We start from the raw sequence: 16,647 nt of genomic DNA, 5'->3' as shown, positions 1-16,647 counted from the left end.
CGATCCAAAATGTCGAATGACAACCAGGTTTCGGTGCCTAGAACGTCTACTGAACAGGATTCAAGATAAGAACAGAGGTGATCTTGGTTACGAAATAAGCTGCGGAAGTTTGACACAAGAATTGACACACATGCATCACAGCGTTCATTTTTTACATCACTGGGTTTTCACGAGGACGTGACGTTTCGGGAGGGCACTTACTTCATTAGTGGTATGGTCAAAGACAAATAGTGTTGTTTAGTAGAAGCTTGTCAAACAGAAGTTTGAACCTTTCAGCGGGCTTCTGTTTGGAACGTCCGAAATCTCGGAGTTTCTGGACTGCATCCTCATTGAAAAATCCTTATCAATCCACATGAGACGATTCAAACCTTTTTTAGTTTAAATGCATTTTTCAGTATGTGTTTTCTTTTTTAAGTTTAGGAATTTCACAATTATCAGCCAAGTATAGCCTTGTCTTTTCTGCCCTATTCTATGGGCATGTTCAATTTCACCAGCTGCAATGCCTAAATATTTAGAAACTAACTCAGTTACAAGCCCTTCCTTTTCCTGCCACGTCTGAGTCTTGCTCAATGACTGCTTTAAAGATAAGGTTGTTGTGACTCAATCTGTTACTGAGGTCGTCTACCACCAAACTTGTGTTGCAATTGTCCTGATTTTATGCTTTCCAGTTTGTCTGGGTGTCAAGCATATGAATTACCTCGTGACGCCAGAGGTTCCTTCCATTTAGGAAAGAAGTTCAGTAACATTCGTTTGGACGTCTTTTACTTTCCCTAGGATGTCTTTCTGAAATTTTCCATTACAGGCTGCCGTATCCTTGAAAATGAGTTGATAATGACATTGGGCTGCGTAGAGATGAGCAAGTGGTACAATGCTTAAGCGTACTTAAGTCCCAGAGGAGTTTCTGCATGAATTTTTCAATTGTTTATGAAGGTTTCTTACCTATTCAAAGAAAAGTGTTTGCAACATACTGACGTGGTACTAATTGGCTGCTGCTGGCTGTTGGCCTTGGTGTCTTCCTTTGCTGTTGAGCAGCATTTAGTGAGTGCACAGTAATAATGAGCTGCACCAAATGGCTACACATTACTGCTGTACTACTCGAACTATTCCAAAAGGGCCAATTTTTCTGCTCCAACGTGCACCATGACTACTTATTTCCTAGCCCAAATCCTTAACTGGCTAGGCCACCGCTGCATGCTGACACACCATCCACTGTGGGTGTGGGCTGTATTAGCCAAGTCTCAGTAAGACAAAAATAACTGTGGCACTGTTCTTTTTGAGCTTTGTTATTTAATGAAAAGGCTTTGAATTCAGGCCACCAGTGCCACAATAAAGTATTCCTATTCCAGCCGCACTACTTGTTAGAGCTGCATGCCACCTGCATTACTAGCTGGGCCAGTCACTTGAAATCGGTGGACTATAAGGTTAGAGTAGAATCAAACAGAAGACATTTTTTTGATATACTGGCTTTGGACGTCCCCAAATTTTTGGGATGGGCCTGCTATAAATTTTACGTATCCATAACATGGGAAGGTTATGACGACATGTAACCCAGGCAGGCAATGCTTTTGGAAACAAACTTTAAACTTTGCCACTCCGACAGTGGTGAATAGCGTGATCTGTTGTCATGTTGAGCAGTACTACTTGCATCTGACCGCTGGATGTATTGTGTCACTGTTCATTATTTATTACATGTGCTTATAACATGTGCTCCAAAAAGATGTTCCAATCATTGGTGCAATCTACTAATACCAGCTACTTTCGCAATGTCTCTGTAGGCATCTCTTTAAATCCTTTTATGCCTAACACGATACACGAGGACTCCCCTGCAATCACTGACACAGAAATAGTACAGTGTAGTTCTAAAACAAATGTGCTTAACTCATATTGGTGACAACAAATAGTTTAACATTGGTGCTGTCATAGGTCTGGTTTGCGATTACAGCCGATGTCTTGTGGTTGATTATAGGAGTTCTTTAACAGCAAGGTCCAGCATTACTAGAGCTTTGTTTAAAGGGCAGCCACTTGGACAGTGGTACGCTTGGACTCGGGTGTAAGTAGTTTAATATTGATGCATAGGCTTTGAGGTGATTAGGGTTAGGCTAGTGTATACAATTTTTATTCTGTTCTATTTTCTTTCGCATCACTCGCACTTCATTCAGTGTTACTGCATAGATGGTGTGTTGAATGATAGGAAGGAAATAGAATCATATGTATAATCTTGGCCAAGATGGCCTTGGAGTATGTTTAAGCCCAACTTTAGGCACACATGATTCCCAGCTTGGGTGAGCATACTGAGATAACTGTCCAGGTTGAGGTTCATTCTGATATGCTGTTAACGCTTCTTTGAGTAATCGTATAAACATGACTGAACAAAAATCTCTGTGGTTTTTAAAAACCCATCAAAGCCAGAGACTCAGACTGGTGGTCATGATACGGGCATTTCACGATACCTTGTGAAGCATAACTTCCAGACCGGTGACAGACGAAGTAGAAATGCTTCTTTTTCAGGTGGCCGCAAGTCTCTGTACCTGTCCTTGCAATGAAGTGACTGCGTGTGTCTTTCTCCACCTTTTCCTTCTATGACTTGAAAGCTGATCAGGATAATAAAATAAAGCAAATGTTACATGTATGCAGTGTGTCAAGGGGAATCGGTTTATTGTAAGCCCACGTTGGCTGTGCAGAATATCTTATGGGGTAATTTAGAAGAAGAAAGAAGATTAAGTACCCTGGACACTTGTATGTTCAGTCTGCATTTCAGGGTGTGTAATGCACAGAACTAGCGTTACAAAGTTGAATCGTAGACATGTTGTGGAACTCAGTAGTTATGAAGAAGAGGTTCAGTGACATCTTTTCTCTTTTCCTGATGAGGATCAAGCATTTGTTTTTCTCAGGGCAAAATTTTAGAGCGAAGCATAATGGAATTGAAGAAAAAGAAGATATAAAAAAGTGACAAGAATGATGTTGCTTCTTGTACATTTTTAAACTATGCTTTGTTTGAGTACATTTTGCAGCTTTCATACAGAGATCAAACTCCTGCAAAGACAGTATGTATAGAAACTGTAAGCTAATTTGCTTTATTAATTTGAGGTTGACACTGTGACATGGCGTCTAATTATAGCAGCACAAAGTGACTGCCATCAAAATTTTTTTCGTGAGCAACGCCAAGAACTGCATGAAATGACAACTGAAAATGACAACTCTACATCTTACAAATTTCCGTTCTGAACGAGAAAGAAAATACAGAGAATCATGCCTTATCTATAAGTTCAAGGCATTGCAACAAATAGGCATAAACATTTCAAAAGGAGCTTTATAATCTATCCGCTATGCTAAATTTCAAGCTATAGGCAACAACACTTAGTTTGGTTTCTTGGCGTATCCTTCTTTTTTTCTTTCCTCTTCTTTTTCTCAGCCGGCGTGTCAGACGCCGTTGACATGCCGGCTAACACGCGTGCGTTGGCACGTGGTTGACACCATGTTTTCCCCGTGTTTTAACTGAACAATTAGTAGATTTAAATTTTTTGCACATTGGGGATTCAGGAAATATAAAACTTCGACAGGAGCTATCATTAGAACTAGTGTACAGTACTTCTAGCACTTCTTTAATCAAACAATGCAAAATTTGCGCTTTGGTTGACTCAGCTTTTACTTATTGTGTTAAGATTGATATGAAGTGCTACTTTGTTTTTTCTGCTGTGTGTACATGTTTTTAGACGCAATCCTTTCCATTGTATGGAGTTCTCGCTCACACAAAGCCATGTACTCGATTGCAGATCGACCTTAGGCAGAAGTGCAATCTCATACCTGTGCACTTGCCTCTATTCATTAGTGTGCAATACCGCGCAAGCCTGTGCATAACTATACGACGACTGTAAAGCATATGAAAGCTCCAGCACCAGTTTAAGGCACAAGATTAGACCAGATTTCTTGAACAGAAAAGCTGATTTAACACATTATTAATGTACAAGGAGGCTTGTCCATGCTACCTAACCTGACAACTATTGCTTCTAGACCCTAAAGAATGCAGTAAAAAAAAAAAGTAGGTGCTTGCTGCAATGGGGAGAAACAAATTTTTCCTGTACCATACTATAGGTGCTTACCCATTTCCAAGTTTGCAAAGCGAGTGCTTTCCTGCATGGCATGGCCACCACTATGGCTAATATTCATGCTACCAAATCTGCATATATTGTATCGCATGGTTTACCTTACAGAAGTTGGGAACTAGAAGCAGGGTTCATACTTTTTATATTTGTTTTCTTTTTTTCATTAGTTAAAGTAAAAATAGCAAATCATTAACTTCATTCATGCTCCTCCAGTCACTTTTCTTTTATAGAATGTATTCTAGGGTTTTATGCGCTAAAACCACGATTTGATTATGAGGCATGCCATAGTGGCGCAGTCCGGATTAATTTTGACCACGAGGGGATCTTTAAAGGGACACTAAAGTGAAACAATAAATCAGTTTAGACTAATGAAGCATTGTTTGAGAACCCTGCAGGCAGTGATTTCAAAAAAATAGTTTGATTATTAGATGAGAAAATGAAGGTCCAAGTATTAGTATTTGAATTTCGCGCCGAAACCCCAGCGCCGGTACGTTAGCGTGACGTCAATGGATTCCAAAGTATGTTTTCGCATTTGGGCCGCGTTGGCTGAATAAAGGTTCCCGAAACTTCCCATGTTTAATATTTGGTTCCTTTGGAACTCAATATAGTCAATCTGTACCGCTATATATAATTAGTAGGCCCTAGAAGATGCCATCAAAATCCACGACGTCACAGCCCCCAGGTGCGGGAACTCAAGTAGGCGTCGCCACCCGTATTTCGTTCTTGCGCTTTTTCTGGCTTACCAAATGTCTTATCATTGTAACAGTGGTGTTTTTGGTGTTGTAGAACAGTAATTTACCGATGCAGAAGAAATAATTTTTCACTTTAGTGTCCCTTTAACGTGCCACACAAGCGTTTCTTGCATTTCGCTCCCATCTAAATGCGGCCGCCGCGGCGGGCACATTTTTTTAAAACTTAAATATGCGATTCCTAAAAAAGATCCATCAGCAATGATTCTGCGTTGCTTCGATTCAAAACAGCAATGATAAGCATGCAATTTAATGTATGATGGTATAAGTTGCAGCTAGTGCATGGTCAGAAAAAATGTTAAGCATGAAAGCACCATAAATGAGCACATTTCAAGCAATAAGTGAACAAGTGAATCGTTCACTCTGCAAGCCCGTAATGCAAAAATAACAGGTGCAGCGGTAATCACGCGTTGCTTTGAGAGAATAAGCAAGTGTCTTACCTGGCATTGTCAGAAAGTGATACCTCTCATATTCCGGCTCGAAGAAATGCACGCTGATATGGCGGTACTCCAGTTCTTTCAAAGTCAGGGCTACTTCACACTCGTCGCAGTTGTACTTCAGGTGAGTGATTTTGTGCACAAGTTTTATGTGCCTCTGCAGACTGCGATTGTTCGCTAACCGCCGGTCGCAGTACTGACATTCAAAGGAAGCAACTTTCGCCATTGCGAGACCGCGAAGAGAAGCATGGGGTTTCCTAAAAACCGATTACGTAACTATGCTCAGTGCGTGCAAGCAGGCCTTTTATATCTGCGGGTGCTCTGACCATGGAGGAAAGAAAAGGCTGAGAGATGCTGACGTCACTCTTTGCGAAGCATGAGTGACGTCGGAAGGCGTGGCAGATATCCTCTCTTGTGCATATCTCTCTCCTCCGGCCCGCAACCACGCACGAACTGCGTGGGCTGCACGGGCGCGCCTGTAGCAATTCGAAAGCATCTACTATTCTGACAAAAGATGCAATCGCGATGTAACGTTGGCGAAGTCTGAGTATTCTGCCCTGGCATTGAAACAAGTTTAAAATAAACTCCTCACATTAGACCGTCATGTTGGACTCCGCAACTTTTGCGGGATTTTGTGAAAAGCAATATGGTTTATTGGTCCAGCCAACTGAAACTGTCCTGATGGCTTCTAGACCCACCATGTTGTATTAGTGGTTTTGGCGTTGCGCTGCGAAAGTGAGGTTGTGGGATCACATCTCGGTCGTGGAGGCCGCATTTCGACGGGGTTCGACGAAGTAAAAATGCAATGCCCGTGTACCGTACGTTGAATACATGTTAACGAATCCCGCGCGGTGAAAATTAATCCGCAGTTCACCGCTACGGTGTGCCTCATTATCAGTTTTCGGCTTTGGCACGTGAAGTGTCAAAATTTGAATGTTTGATTAACCGCAGGTACGGTGGCTGCCTAGTTCCTGCGTCATTTTAGATTACCTTTATCGTTCATTTCTACCTTCGTTTCCTCTGTTTGGGCTCCCTGGGGCTAGACCATAGTGGTTATGGCTAGACGCGGCGATGAAAAAATCAACGAGTCTAGAAGTTCAGGACAACATTCATTTGGGCTAGATGGTGCATACTTGATTTAGGAAGGAACAGCGCCAACGAAGACGTTCACAAGTGGGGAGAACGACACAGGACAAGCACCATGTTAAAATTGGCTCCAAGGCGCTGTCAATACAGGTTAAGAAAATGTTAGTAAGCACCGGGGCTACGCAGGATCCAATACAAATCCCTTGTCTTTGTCGATAAAACTTGTTCTCGAAAGAGATTAACGTCACATCAAGGTAAAATTCTAGCATTTTCATAAAATTATATATTGACACGCCAGAGGAGTTTTGGAACTCTACTGCACCGTTACTTTCCATAGCATCTCTGACAGAACGAAATAAGGCATCGTGGGGCACAGAGTAAAACAAGTCTTCAACATCTACTGAAAACACATAACCATTGGAAGTACATCCCTCAAGAAACCTAACAACATCTTTTGAACTCTTTGTGGCGTACGGATCTTGAACTTTAAGGGATGCAAGGTGCTTTTGAAGAAACTTGCTTAACACAATCAGCCAAGTTCCATTTTCGCTGACCGCTGTTCTGAATGGCACGGACAGTTTGTGCGTTTTGGCCGTAAAGAACATGGAAAGGGCATTGCTTTTGCTGTTACCAATGTCATTGGCCAGCGTGCTCAGATCTAATTCTTTGCACATCGCAGCCGCCTTGCCTCTCACTCGCGTCGCACTAGCTTTCAGAGGGATGAAGTTCTTTGCAATTGCTTCGCCGGCTCTTTTTTGAATCTCTTCCTCGGTGAGCACCACAAACCCACCATCCTTGTCAGCTTGAAGAAGCCGGAGTCTATTCTTCCTGAAATACGACACGACTTTTCCCATAGAATCTTTGCTAGTCAACGTGTTAGTGCTGGTCGTAGATCTTATAAGCGTATCCACACCATCCAGAAGGCATCTTTCACGGTTTTCTTCCAACGCCTTTCCTGCTATGCGCCTATTAAGCGCTAGGAACTCATGTGCTTCTATCCGTGGCTCGTGGCTGAATTTCGGACCTTTGTTCAACACATGCCTGACATCGTTGGGAAGATCAACGTCTCCGATGACCGTCACCAGCCTTTCCGGGGGCTTCTTGTCCTTCTTCAGAGAAGAGGACTGTAAACACTGGTTCAGTGTCTGAGCCCATCAAAATATATATGTATATATATATATATTATAGAGAGAGAGAGAGAGAAAGAACAGCGCATTAGTAACTCCCAGTTATGGATATCCATACATTTGTTCCCGCGCGCAGGCATCATGTAATGAATGATTGTAGACCAAAAAATATTTCGCGTTTCTTTCCGGATAAATACATGAACATTAATAATGCCTTGGTTTTCATACTTATTAAGAAGTAAAGGAACATTACAGGTTAGCGATTGCATTAGATAAATTGTTAGCGTTTTTGGCACGAGCCATCTATCCTGGCTGTAGTCCCGACAGTGATTGTACAAGTGAAGAGACTTTGTTAGAGGAAAAAAATATGAATAGAGTAAAGGAAAGCCATACAGATCTGGCAGTTTGAAATCGCGTTAAATTTGGTGAAAAGTGGTGATGTTGTGTGGAGGTATGGAACGGTAGCAATAATTCCGACGTGCACGTTTCTGAAGAAAAAGCTTGTGTTAGTGTTCACAGTGGTGCCCCACACATGCATGCAGTAGTTAATATGAGACGCAAATAGTGCCTGGTAAATTTGTAATTTCAACTGTTCTGGAAAGAAATAATATTTTTAAGGCCGTTGTGGCTGGACCATCCCAATGAAGTGGAAAGGAGTGCGTTCGCTTTAGGAATGACATCGCAAGCCTCCAGACCAGAGACAAACAGGCTGGTATCATCCACATATAGAATGGTTGTTGCCTCGCTTTCTGCAAGGGTTCATCGAGCAATAAGGTTCCCAAAGAGCTCCAGCTGCACGGGAAGGTGCGAGGTGAAATCCGGCAACACTCATGCAGGCGGCTGTTCCCCCACTCTCCATTCCCCCCAGCCGCACTTTGCTTCGCTGCACCGCTCATTCTTGGCTCAGCAGCCGTCCGATATGGAGGTTCCCATTGTTGATCGCGCCAAGTACGAGATTTGTTCCGCAATTCGCTTTTTGCACGCCAAGGGGAGTCCCCCGTATGTCTATCATGTCATTAACGTAAATGTCGAAGGGGACCTAAAATGCTGCCCTGTGGGACACCTAACAATATTGCCGTCCGAGGAAATACTATTTCCAATGACAACGCATTGCTTGCAATCAAGCAGATACGAACACAACAAAATATGTCATTCCATGTACACCATTGGCAGTCAACTCTGTTAATAGAATCTTGTGTTGCGGACTGTGAAAAGCCTTGCTGTAGTCCATAAATATCCGGACTACTAGGTTTCATTTTTCTAGCTTCTTGATTAACACCTGCTGAACAAGCAGTGCAGTTTCGGTAGAGCAGGTCATCAAAGCTGTTTCTCCATCGCCAGGGTTTGTGTCATGCTCTCCAACCATGATTCCTCGCTCCTTTGTGCCCTCCAGAGGGGCACGGTCATGGCCCCCCAAACAAGGGGCTTAAATCACCACAGCAATGAAATTGCAATTTTTCGCTTTTAATATGCTTCAGTGCAATACATTGCATAAGCCGCGTTTACATGAATGCGACAACGTCGCATTGCATTTATAGCGCATCACATTCATGTAAACAGCAGTAATGCGCTAGGAAGGCGCATCGCATTAGTGCGCCAGGCGAGGGTAGATTTACGGGCGCGAGTCGACTCTCGCGGAGCATGTAAACGCAGGATCGTCGCATTAGGAATGATGGGAAGGAATTGGCCACCAACATGGCGGCGGTCCCGGCTGCCCGCTTCGAATTGAATTTGGAGTTGCTTTTGTAAAATGCACTTCGTTCGCAGCAAATGATTGTGTAAACGGCTTTCGCTTAGTCTCAGGCCGCTTCGACGACAGAGTATTATGGCTAACCTTGTAGTGTTTTCGAGATCGCAGCTCGTTTCGAACGGGTCGAAGCCTAACGAAAGAAACATTCGAGATGTCAGCGCTACCTATCTCTAGAGCCGGGAAATAGCCACAACGACGGCATATGGCCTCTGAGATCCGAAGATCTCGCTGGTCAACTGAAACTGTAAAAAACGTGCGCTGCTTAGCGTACGCTACACTATAGCGTATAGTGTACGCTATAAGTTGCGTACGCTAAACCAAAACTGTCTATTTCTCGGCACTCAGCCACCAACGTGCACTCCGCCCACTACCGGATATACCAGTTAGACCGGAAGTCGGCTGCACTTCCCTTATGCGACACCTTGTGGCGCTGCGTTTTCGCGAGAGTTAATGCGCTACATGTAAACGGCGTCGCATCGCCTTTCCCAAATGCGCTGGGAAATGCGATGCGCCACTGTCGCATTCATGTAAACGGGGCTATAAGCTTCCCTGCTTAACTCAACTGTAATGTGGCAAAGGTGACTTTAGGAACACTTTCTAGATATGCCAAACAATATGTGCATTCTGGTCAGAACTACACCTGACTTAACATTCCGACATGTCGGCATATGGATGGCCCTTGTGCAGTTTAAGAGCACAAATACGCATGCTGGTTGTGGCTTGAGGAAATGTGATTTCTTAAACAAGTTTCAATGCCAATGCCCTAGACTGAGCTTCACCGCAATGCAGTTGTGTTATGCACTGGAGCTTCTGTAATGTATTGCGGTCCATCACTGCAGCAACGTCAGAACCAGCTTTGAATGGGTGTCATGTGAGTTATTAGATGTCTCGGTGCTCATACTGTGACAGATGATGGCACATGTGCGCATGTATAGTCGGGAACATGTGCAAGGCTGTGTTGCAGTCTCGTATATGGAGCTTGCAAGATGGGCGAAGCAAGGGCCCAAATCACTACAACCCTGCCGGAAATAGCTCTAAATCCCTGCCTGTACACTCCTTAAGGGTTTCGGTGCTTTTACCATAACCGGAGATTGCACATATTACTATATTTTCAAAACTGAGCTCATTGGAACATCTTCCTGTTCATGCTATGCACACAAAAATTAGGAATAAGGGAAAAATTATGCAGATCCCACACCCTGTGGGAATTGATGTAAGTGAAGCTCTCCATGCTGGATGCTCTGATTGACGATAATTAGCAGTGTTGACGGCTAAAGCTTAATTTCTTCAACGTTTAGGCTAACACGAGATTGGCGAATTGATGTTAAACGTTACCTTGTGGGCACCACTGCTGTTTGTCTGCGTAATAGGCGGAACACACAGGGAGAGGTGTTTGCATGAGGCATTGTTGTGGGCCATATCTTATAACCCGAGAGGGTTGAGTGTTGTCATTTCCTCATATGGCACATCGCGTTATGGCAGAAGTTTTAAACTTGAATTGGATTATGGGGCTGTACGTGCCAAAACGACACTCAGATTATGAAGCACGGCATAGTGGCAGACTCCAGATTAATTTTGACACCGTGATGTTCTTTTATGTGTCCCAAAATCTAAGTGCACATGGGTTTTCTATTTCGCCCCCGTCGAAATGTGGCTCCCGCGATTGGGATCAAATCCATGACCTCTCGCAATGCCATAGCAGCAGAGCTAATGCAGCGGGCACAGAAGTGTTGATTTGACGGTCAACCACTTCTGTAGTGTTTCCTGGAAGCTGCAGTGTGCTTTAATTAATGCGGCTCTGCTTCTGCACGCCCTGTGTGAATTGCCCGCTTGACATATTTTCATTGTGTTTATTTTTTCAGAAATAGCAGCAACGTATTGTATTGTGCCTTGAACATAAGCACACCGCAACTGCTGTTGTATGTTAGTGGAGTTTCCTTGCCTTCTCATGTCACTTCCCCCATCTTATATGGGAACTGCCACTTCTCCTCCCTCTTCTTCTCTCTACAGTTCTATCTGTGTCCCCTCTCGCCTCGCACATAAGCGCTGCAGTTTCTTCAGTGCTTCTGAGGGGAGTCACGGATAATTGCAGCTGTCAGGTGGCTAATGTGACAACGGCCAGGGAGCTCCAGAGGGCATTGTGCACATTCGATGCGGTGGGGTGAAAACAAGCTTCTCCCATCTCCTTTCCTCTCTTACTTGTGCCTGTCATGTATATACTGTTGTGCCATTACCTCCAGCCCGGATTCCGAATCTGCAAGATGCAAAATTATCCTTCGAGCGCCCAAATTCTCCCTTGAAAAGTAAAGATGCTGAGCCGTCAGGCAGCGGTGTCCTGCGAGAGAAGCATCGGCGAGCCACTTTGTTCGGACGTGTCGCCAAGTGCCAGACAGCCCGGCGCCGTAGACACCCACTAGGTGACCTCCGGCCCTTGCCTGAAGGTCACCGCGCCCGCCACAATTGAACCAGGTGGCCAGCGCGGTCGCCGGTTGGACCTCTCGGACGACCGTCGAGCTTTGTGTTGGGCCGTTTGGGTGACAATGGTTTTGGGGGCTTATAAGCGGAGGCGTGCCGCCTGAAAAACCGGATCCGCCGACCCACTGGGAGCCAGTGCCGCTCTCGACTGGAGCGAGATGTGTCATGCGTTTTCGCCGGACGTTGCCGTGCGGGAACAGTCGCGTTTGCTGTGAGCTCTCGGCCCCAGTGCCGATCCCTTCATGTCCTGTATAATGACCTGTATATAGTGTATAAAGTCCCTTTTGTTATTCTCATCGACGCCTGGCTCGGAGTCTTCGCTACCAACGCTCTGTCACGAAACGGGTGACGAGCGCTACGGGACCACAAAGTCGTAATAGTGGTGCAGCGGTGCAAAGTCGTAACAGTGGATGGCAGCTACGGGATTGACCGGCATCAGCTACCTCGGCGCGGTGAGTGCCTGAAGTTTACCTCAAACACCAGACTTTCTCTGACACAGGTTATAGTAGCTCAGGGAAGGATTTGGTGTTGCATTGTGTTAACCTTGTGTGTTTCAAGCCTAGTTAGAGTGTTTTGAAAACCAGGGGATGCTGAGGGGGTAAACAGGGCAGTGTGTGAAATACTTGCATATGTCTTACTAGTAGCATTATAGTAGCGTACGGCAGGTATATTCAAAAAGGGCAAACAGCAGGAGGACAGTGTGAACGATGGAGAAGTACAAGGTCAAGGAACTTCTCCAAATTTGTGAGGAGTTGGGCATCGAGTTGGGCTCAACCAAAAGAAAGAATGCGATCCTTGAGGTCATGAGGACTAGGGACGTAACGGCTGAGGAAGCCGAAGAGGCCTGGGCGGATATCAAGGAACGTCGCGAGGAGGAAAAGAGGGAGAAGGAACGTTGCGAGGAGGAAAGGAAAGAAAAGGAACGTCGCGAGGAGGAAAAGAGGGAGAAGGAACGTTGTGAGGAGGAAAGGAAAGAAAAGGAACGTCGGGAGTGGCAGGCAGAAAAGGAACGTCGCGAGCACGAGCTTAAAATGAAAGAGTTGGAGACCCGAAATAGCTCGCCGGCGCCTAGTCTAACTTCTAACGGTCCAAGAACACGCGATCAACTTCCACCCTTTGTCGTCGGAGAGGATATGGCCAAATACCTCGTGAAATTTGAGCACGTGTGCGAACGGAATAGCATTGAGCGATCTCTCTGGGCACAGAATCTGTTAGCCTTGCTTCCTGGGGAGGCATCAGACGTAATAACTTGCTTATCGAAAGAGGCGTTTGAGAGCTACAGTGATGTGAAGGAAGCGCTGCTGCGAAAGTACAAATTGTCGCCCGAAGCTTTCCGGCAGAGGTTCCGATACGCAAAAAAGGGCAGGGAGTCGAATGTTGACTTCGCGTTTCGTCTAAAAGCCGACCTGGTGGAATGGCTGAAGGGCGAAGACGTTTACGACGACCGCGACAAAATCGTCGAATGCATCGCGTTGGAGCAGTTCTACCGTTGCATTGATGAGGATGTCCGGCTCTGGCTGCAAGATAGGCTAAAGGAGGTTAAGCTAAACAAGGCAGCAGAGTTAGCGGAAGAGTATTACACCCGCCGCAGCTTGCACAGCAAGGCAGTGCGCGTAGAAAAAGCAGATAGGAGAGATGGGTTTTCCGGGAAGCCCGACGAACGAAAGCAAATCACGCGTCGCGAGTTTAGGGAAGATGAGTCCCTTACCAAAGAAACTGTAAGGGAAGGACAAAATGCATCTCAGAATGATAGCGATGGTCCCAAACAGCGAAGCGATGCGACACGTTCTTTTGAAAAACGGAAACCGTTAACCTGCTACAATTGCAAAAAGCAAGGGCACATCGCTGCGAGCTGCCCAGAGAAAATTGCTTTTGCAGCAATACAGGAAACTCACAAAAACATACGACTATTGGAGCCCTATGTGCAGGAAATTGAGGTAAACGGTAAGAAGTGCCGTGCACTTCGGGACTCTGCAGCAACTATGGACGTTGTCCACCCGTCTTTCGTCTGCTCGAGTGATTTTACGGGAGAATGCGCTAGGATACGGCAAGTGGCCGAGGAGGAGAGTGTCTGTTTACCCATCGCAACGGTTATCGTTGAAGGAGAGTTTGGGAAACTTAACACAGAAGCCGCTGTGTCTGCCGCCCTCCCGGAGCACTTTCCCTACCTCTTCTCAAATAGCTCGGAGCAGCTGCTGAAGGATCAGGGCGAATCGTTCTTTGCCGACGGGGCGTACATGGCCCTCACGCGATCCAAAGCGCGCCCGCTGTCGAGGGAACTTGACTTTGCGTCGGTGAGCGAACAGCGGTGCTGCACACGGACCGATCAAGGTAACTTGAGTGGCGAGCAGTCACGGGAGAGGCAGAGCTCGGAGGCTGGCCTAGGCGGGCGGGTCCTGGAAGTGAGTGGGAGTGACGCGTGCAGTGCTAGTCGCGATATAGACGCGACGCCGCAATTAGGCGACGCGGGCTCCACACTCGCTCCGGTTTCCGCCAGCTGGCAGGAGCAGGCGGCAGTTGAAAGAGAAACTCTGATTCGCGAGCAACAGGAAGACTGTTCACTAGCCGATCTGAGGAAGAGCGTCAAACGGGGAGTGGAAAAAAAGAGGGTTTCATTTGGCAAGGAATCTGGCTTATTGTACCGCCGCTACACGGATAAGCAGGGTCGCAAATATAAGCAGCTTCGGATTCCGCGAAAATATCGCCGGGAAAAATGAATGACCTCATTTGCTTCCTCAGTAGTATGTTTTCGGTCCAAGTGATTTCAAGGGGACCATTCTAATTGTCATTATTATTGCTGATTATTAATTGTTCCTGATATTTTGGTGTGTTGTTCATTTGAAAAATGGTTTTTTGAGCCTTGTGTACTGGATCGTACACCTGCCTCTTGTTGCAGCGGGAGCAAAAAGGGGGATAGCAATTCAGTTAGGTTGATTTGGATTATAGCCTTGTCTGGTGTTTGACGGGAGACAGAGGGCACTTGCACTTGTTCGTGTTGGGTGTTGCCTCTTGCCGGTCGGTTTTGCAAGCTGCAGAACGACCAACCGGGACCAGTGGCGAGAAGCAAGGGCTTAGGAACGACCCGAGCGGAGCTGGTCGAGGTGCCTTGGCGACAACGCGGTGAGCAGAGCTCCTGTCCTGGCGAGTTGGACCTGGGCACGTGAAGTTACCTGGCGTCCCGACACTGGACGTGAACTTGGACGAGCCTGACGAACGTGCGCGCCTGGCATCCGAGCCACGTGGAGGCAGCTCGTCTTCCCGGCGCCTTATCTGAGGGCGGGGATGCTGTTGTGCCATTACCTCCAGCCCGGATTCCGAATCTGCAAGATGCAAAATTATCCTTCGAGCGCCCAAATTCTCCCTTGAAAAGTCAAGATGCTGAGCCGTCAGGCAGCAGTGTCCTGCGAGAGAAGCATCGGCGAGCCACTTTGTTCGGACGTGTCGCCAAGTGCCAGACAGCCCGGCGCCGTAGACACCCACTAGGTGACCTCCGGCCCTTGCCTGAAGGTCACCGCGCCCGCCACAATTGAACCAGGTGGCCAGCGCGGTCGCCGGTTGGACCTCTCGGACGACCGTCGAGTGCTCGCTTTGTGTTGGGCCGTTTGGGTGACAATGGTTTTGGGGGCTTATAAGCGGAGGCGTGCCGCCTGAAAAACCGGATCCGCCGACCCACCGGGAGCCAGTGCCGCTCTCGACTGGAGCGAGATGTGTCACGCGTTTTCGCCGGACGTTGCCGTGCGGGAACAGTCGCGTTTGCTGTGAGCTCTCGGCCCCAGTGCCGATCCCTTCATGTCCTGTATAATGACCTGTATATAGTGTATAAAGTCCCTTTTGTTATTCTCATCGACGCCTGGCTCGGAGTCTTCGCTACCAACGCTCTGTCACGAAACGGGTGACGAGCGCTACGGGACCACAAAGTCGTAATAGTGGTGCAGCGGTGCAAAGTCGTAACAATACACACTCTGAACACCCCCCCTCCCCCCCGACGTGGTGTGTGTGACATCAGCAGCAGTCCACAGCAGCAGCTGGAGTGGGAAAGTCAAAGGAAGAGACAAAGAAAGCTTCACTTTAAAACAAAATGCGTAAAGGTTTCTATGCTTACCCAATGAGGAAACCCGTCCGTCACGTAAGATGATTGCTTTCAAGATAAGGCCCGCATGAGCGAGCGAATTGTAAGATCGGGCCTGCGCAGCCATGCCATAAGCAGCGGCCGCTGATGTACAGTTGATAATGGTTTGCATCGAGAGGAGGCAGCATCATTGACCACATCTACGTATGACGTCTACCTAACGTGACACTGTTCAATTACGTCACGTAGAACAGCACGCATTGGCCAATGCTCATCTTCCATGAAGCAGCAACATCATCCAAATGCACCATGATATAAAAGGAGTGAACAGTGCTACTACTGGCCTCTGCTTCATACTCATGCTGGTCTCAGTTTAAAACTTTGGTGTTGCAAATGCGCTTCTCCATTTCATGATTTTTTTCGTGGCGTTTCTCGCAATTATATGAAACGCAGCAGCATATGACGACAAAACAGTAGGTGATCAGTCACAAATGCTTATGCATCATTTAGATAACTCCCACAGGATACTCTTTGCATGTAATTTTATCTTTTTCCACTTTCAGTATGCTTCAGCGCTATGGTATGCTTGACTGCGTAACCTTGCTATGTCCAGTGTTTGTGACCCCTTCCCACTGTTGGTATACTTCATCACAATGCTAAGTGCATGGTTGAATGCGTAACACCACTGTATTGGGATGAAGCTAACTTATGGGTCTGACATTACAGTTTTAATTTAGCATACGCAACTATAGCGTATGCTATACGCTAAAGTATATATAGCGTATGCTAAGCAGCACATTTCTTTAGGTTGAGTTGGCCTGTGAGATGTTCAGATCTTAGAGGCCATGTGC

At 46.3% G+C, this 16,647-nt stretch overlaps 1 protein-coding gene and 1 long non-coding RNA gene across 6 annotated transcripts in view; one reads left to right on the top strand and one right to left on the bottom strand.

The window, feature by feature from the left end:
- The window catches only part of LOC129382119 (uncharacterized), a 34,940-nt gene extending 29,368 nt beyond the window's left edge, over positions 1-5,572 (bottom strand). For 3 of the 4 annotated variants that reach the window (XR_011895650.1, XR_011895649.1, XR_011895648.1), the window contains exon 1: positions 2,451-4,237. This is a non-coding gene — a long non-coding RNA (uncharacterized lncRNA). Of the gene's footprint in view, positions 1-2,450; positions 4,238-5,292 lie in introns of those variants that run through there. The other variant, XR_011895651.1, reaches the window with a different exon arrangement.
- The window catches only part of LOC126520319 (uncharacterized), a 50,134-nt gene extending 38,331 nt beyond the window's left edge, over positions 1-11,803 (top strand). The window contains exon 5 of one of the 2 annotated variants that reach the window (XM_072289184.1): positions 11,263-11,803. In XM_072289184.1, the coding sequence (XP_072145285.1) occupies positions 11,263-11,338 (76 nt within the window). In that variant the 3' untranslated portion in view covers positions 11,339-11,803. The remainder of the gene's footprint in view (positions 1-11,262) is intronic. The other variant, XM_072289183.1, reaches the window with a different exon arrangement.
- The last annotated feature ends 4,844 nt before the right edge of the window (positions 11,804-16,647 follow it).

Source organism: Dermacentor andersoni, chromosome 7 (genome assembly GCF_023375885.2).
Source record: "Dermacentor andersoni chromosome 7, qqDerAnde1_hic_scaffold, whole genome shotgun sequence".
Taxonomy (NCBI): domain Eukaryota; kingdom Metazoa; phylum Arthropoda; class Arachnida; order Ixodida; family Ixodidae; genus Dermacentor; species Dermacentor andersoni.
This window is presented reverse-complemented; position numbering and strand designations above follow the sequence as displayed.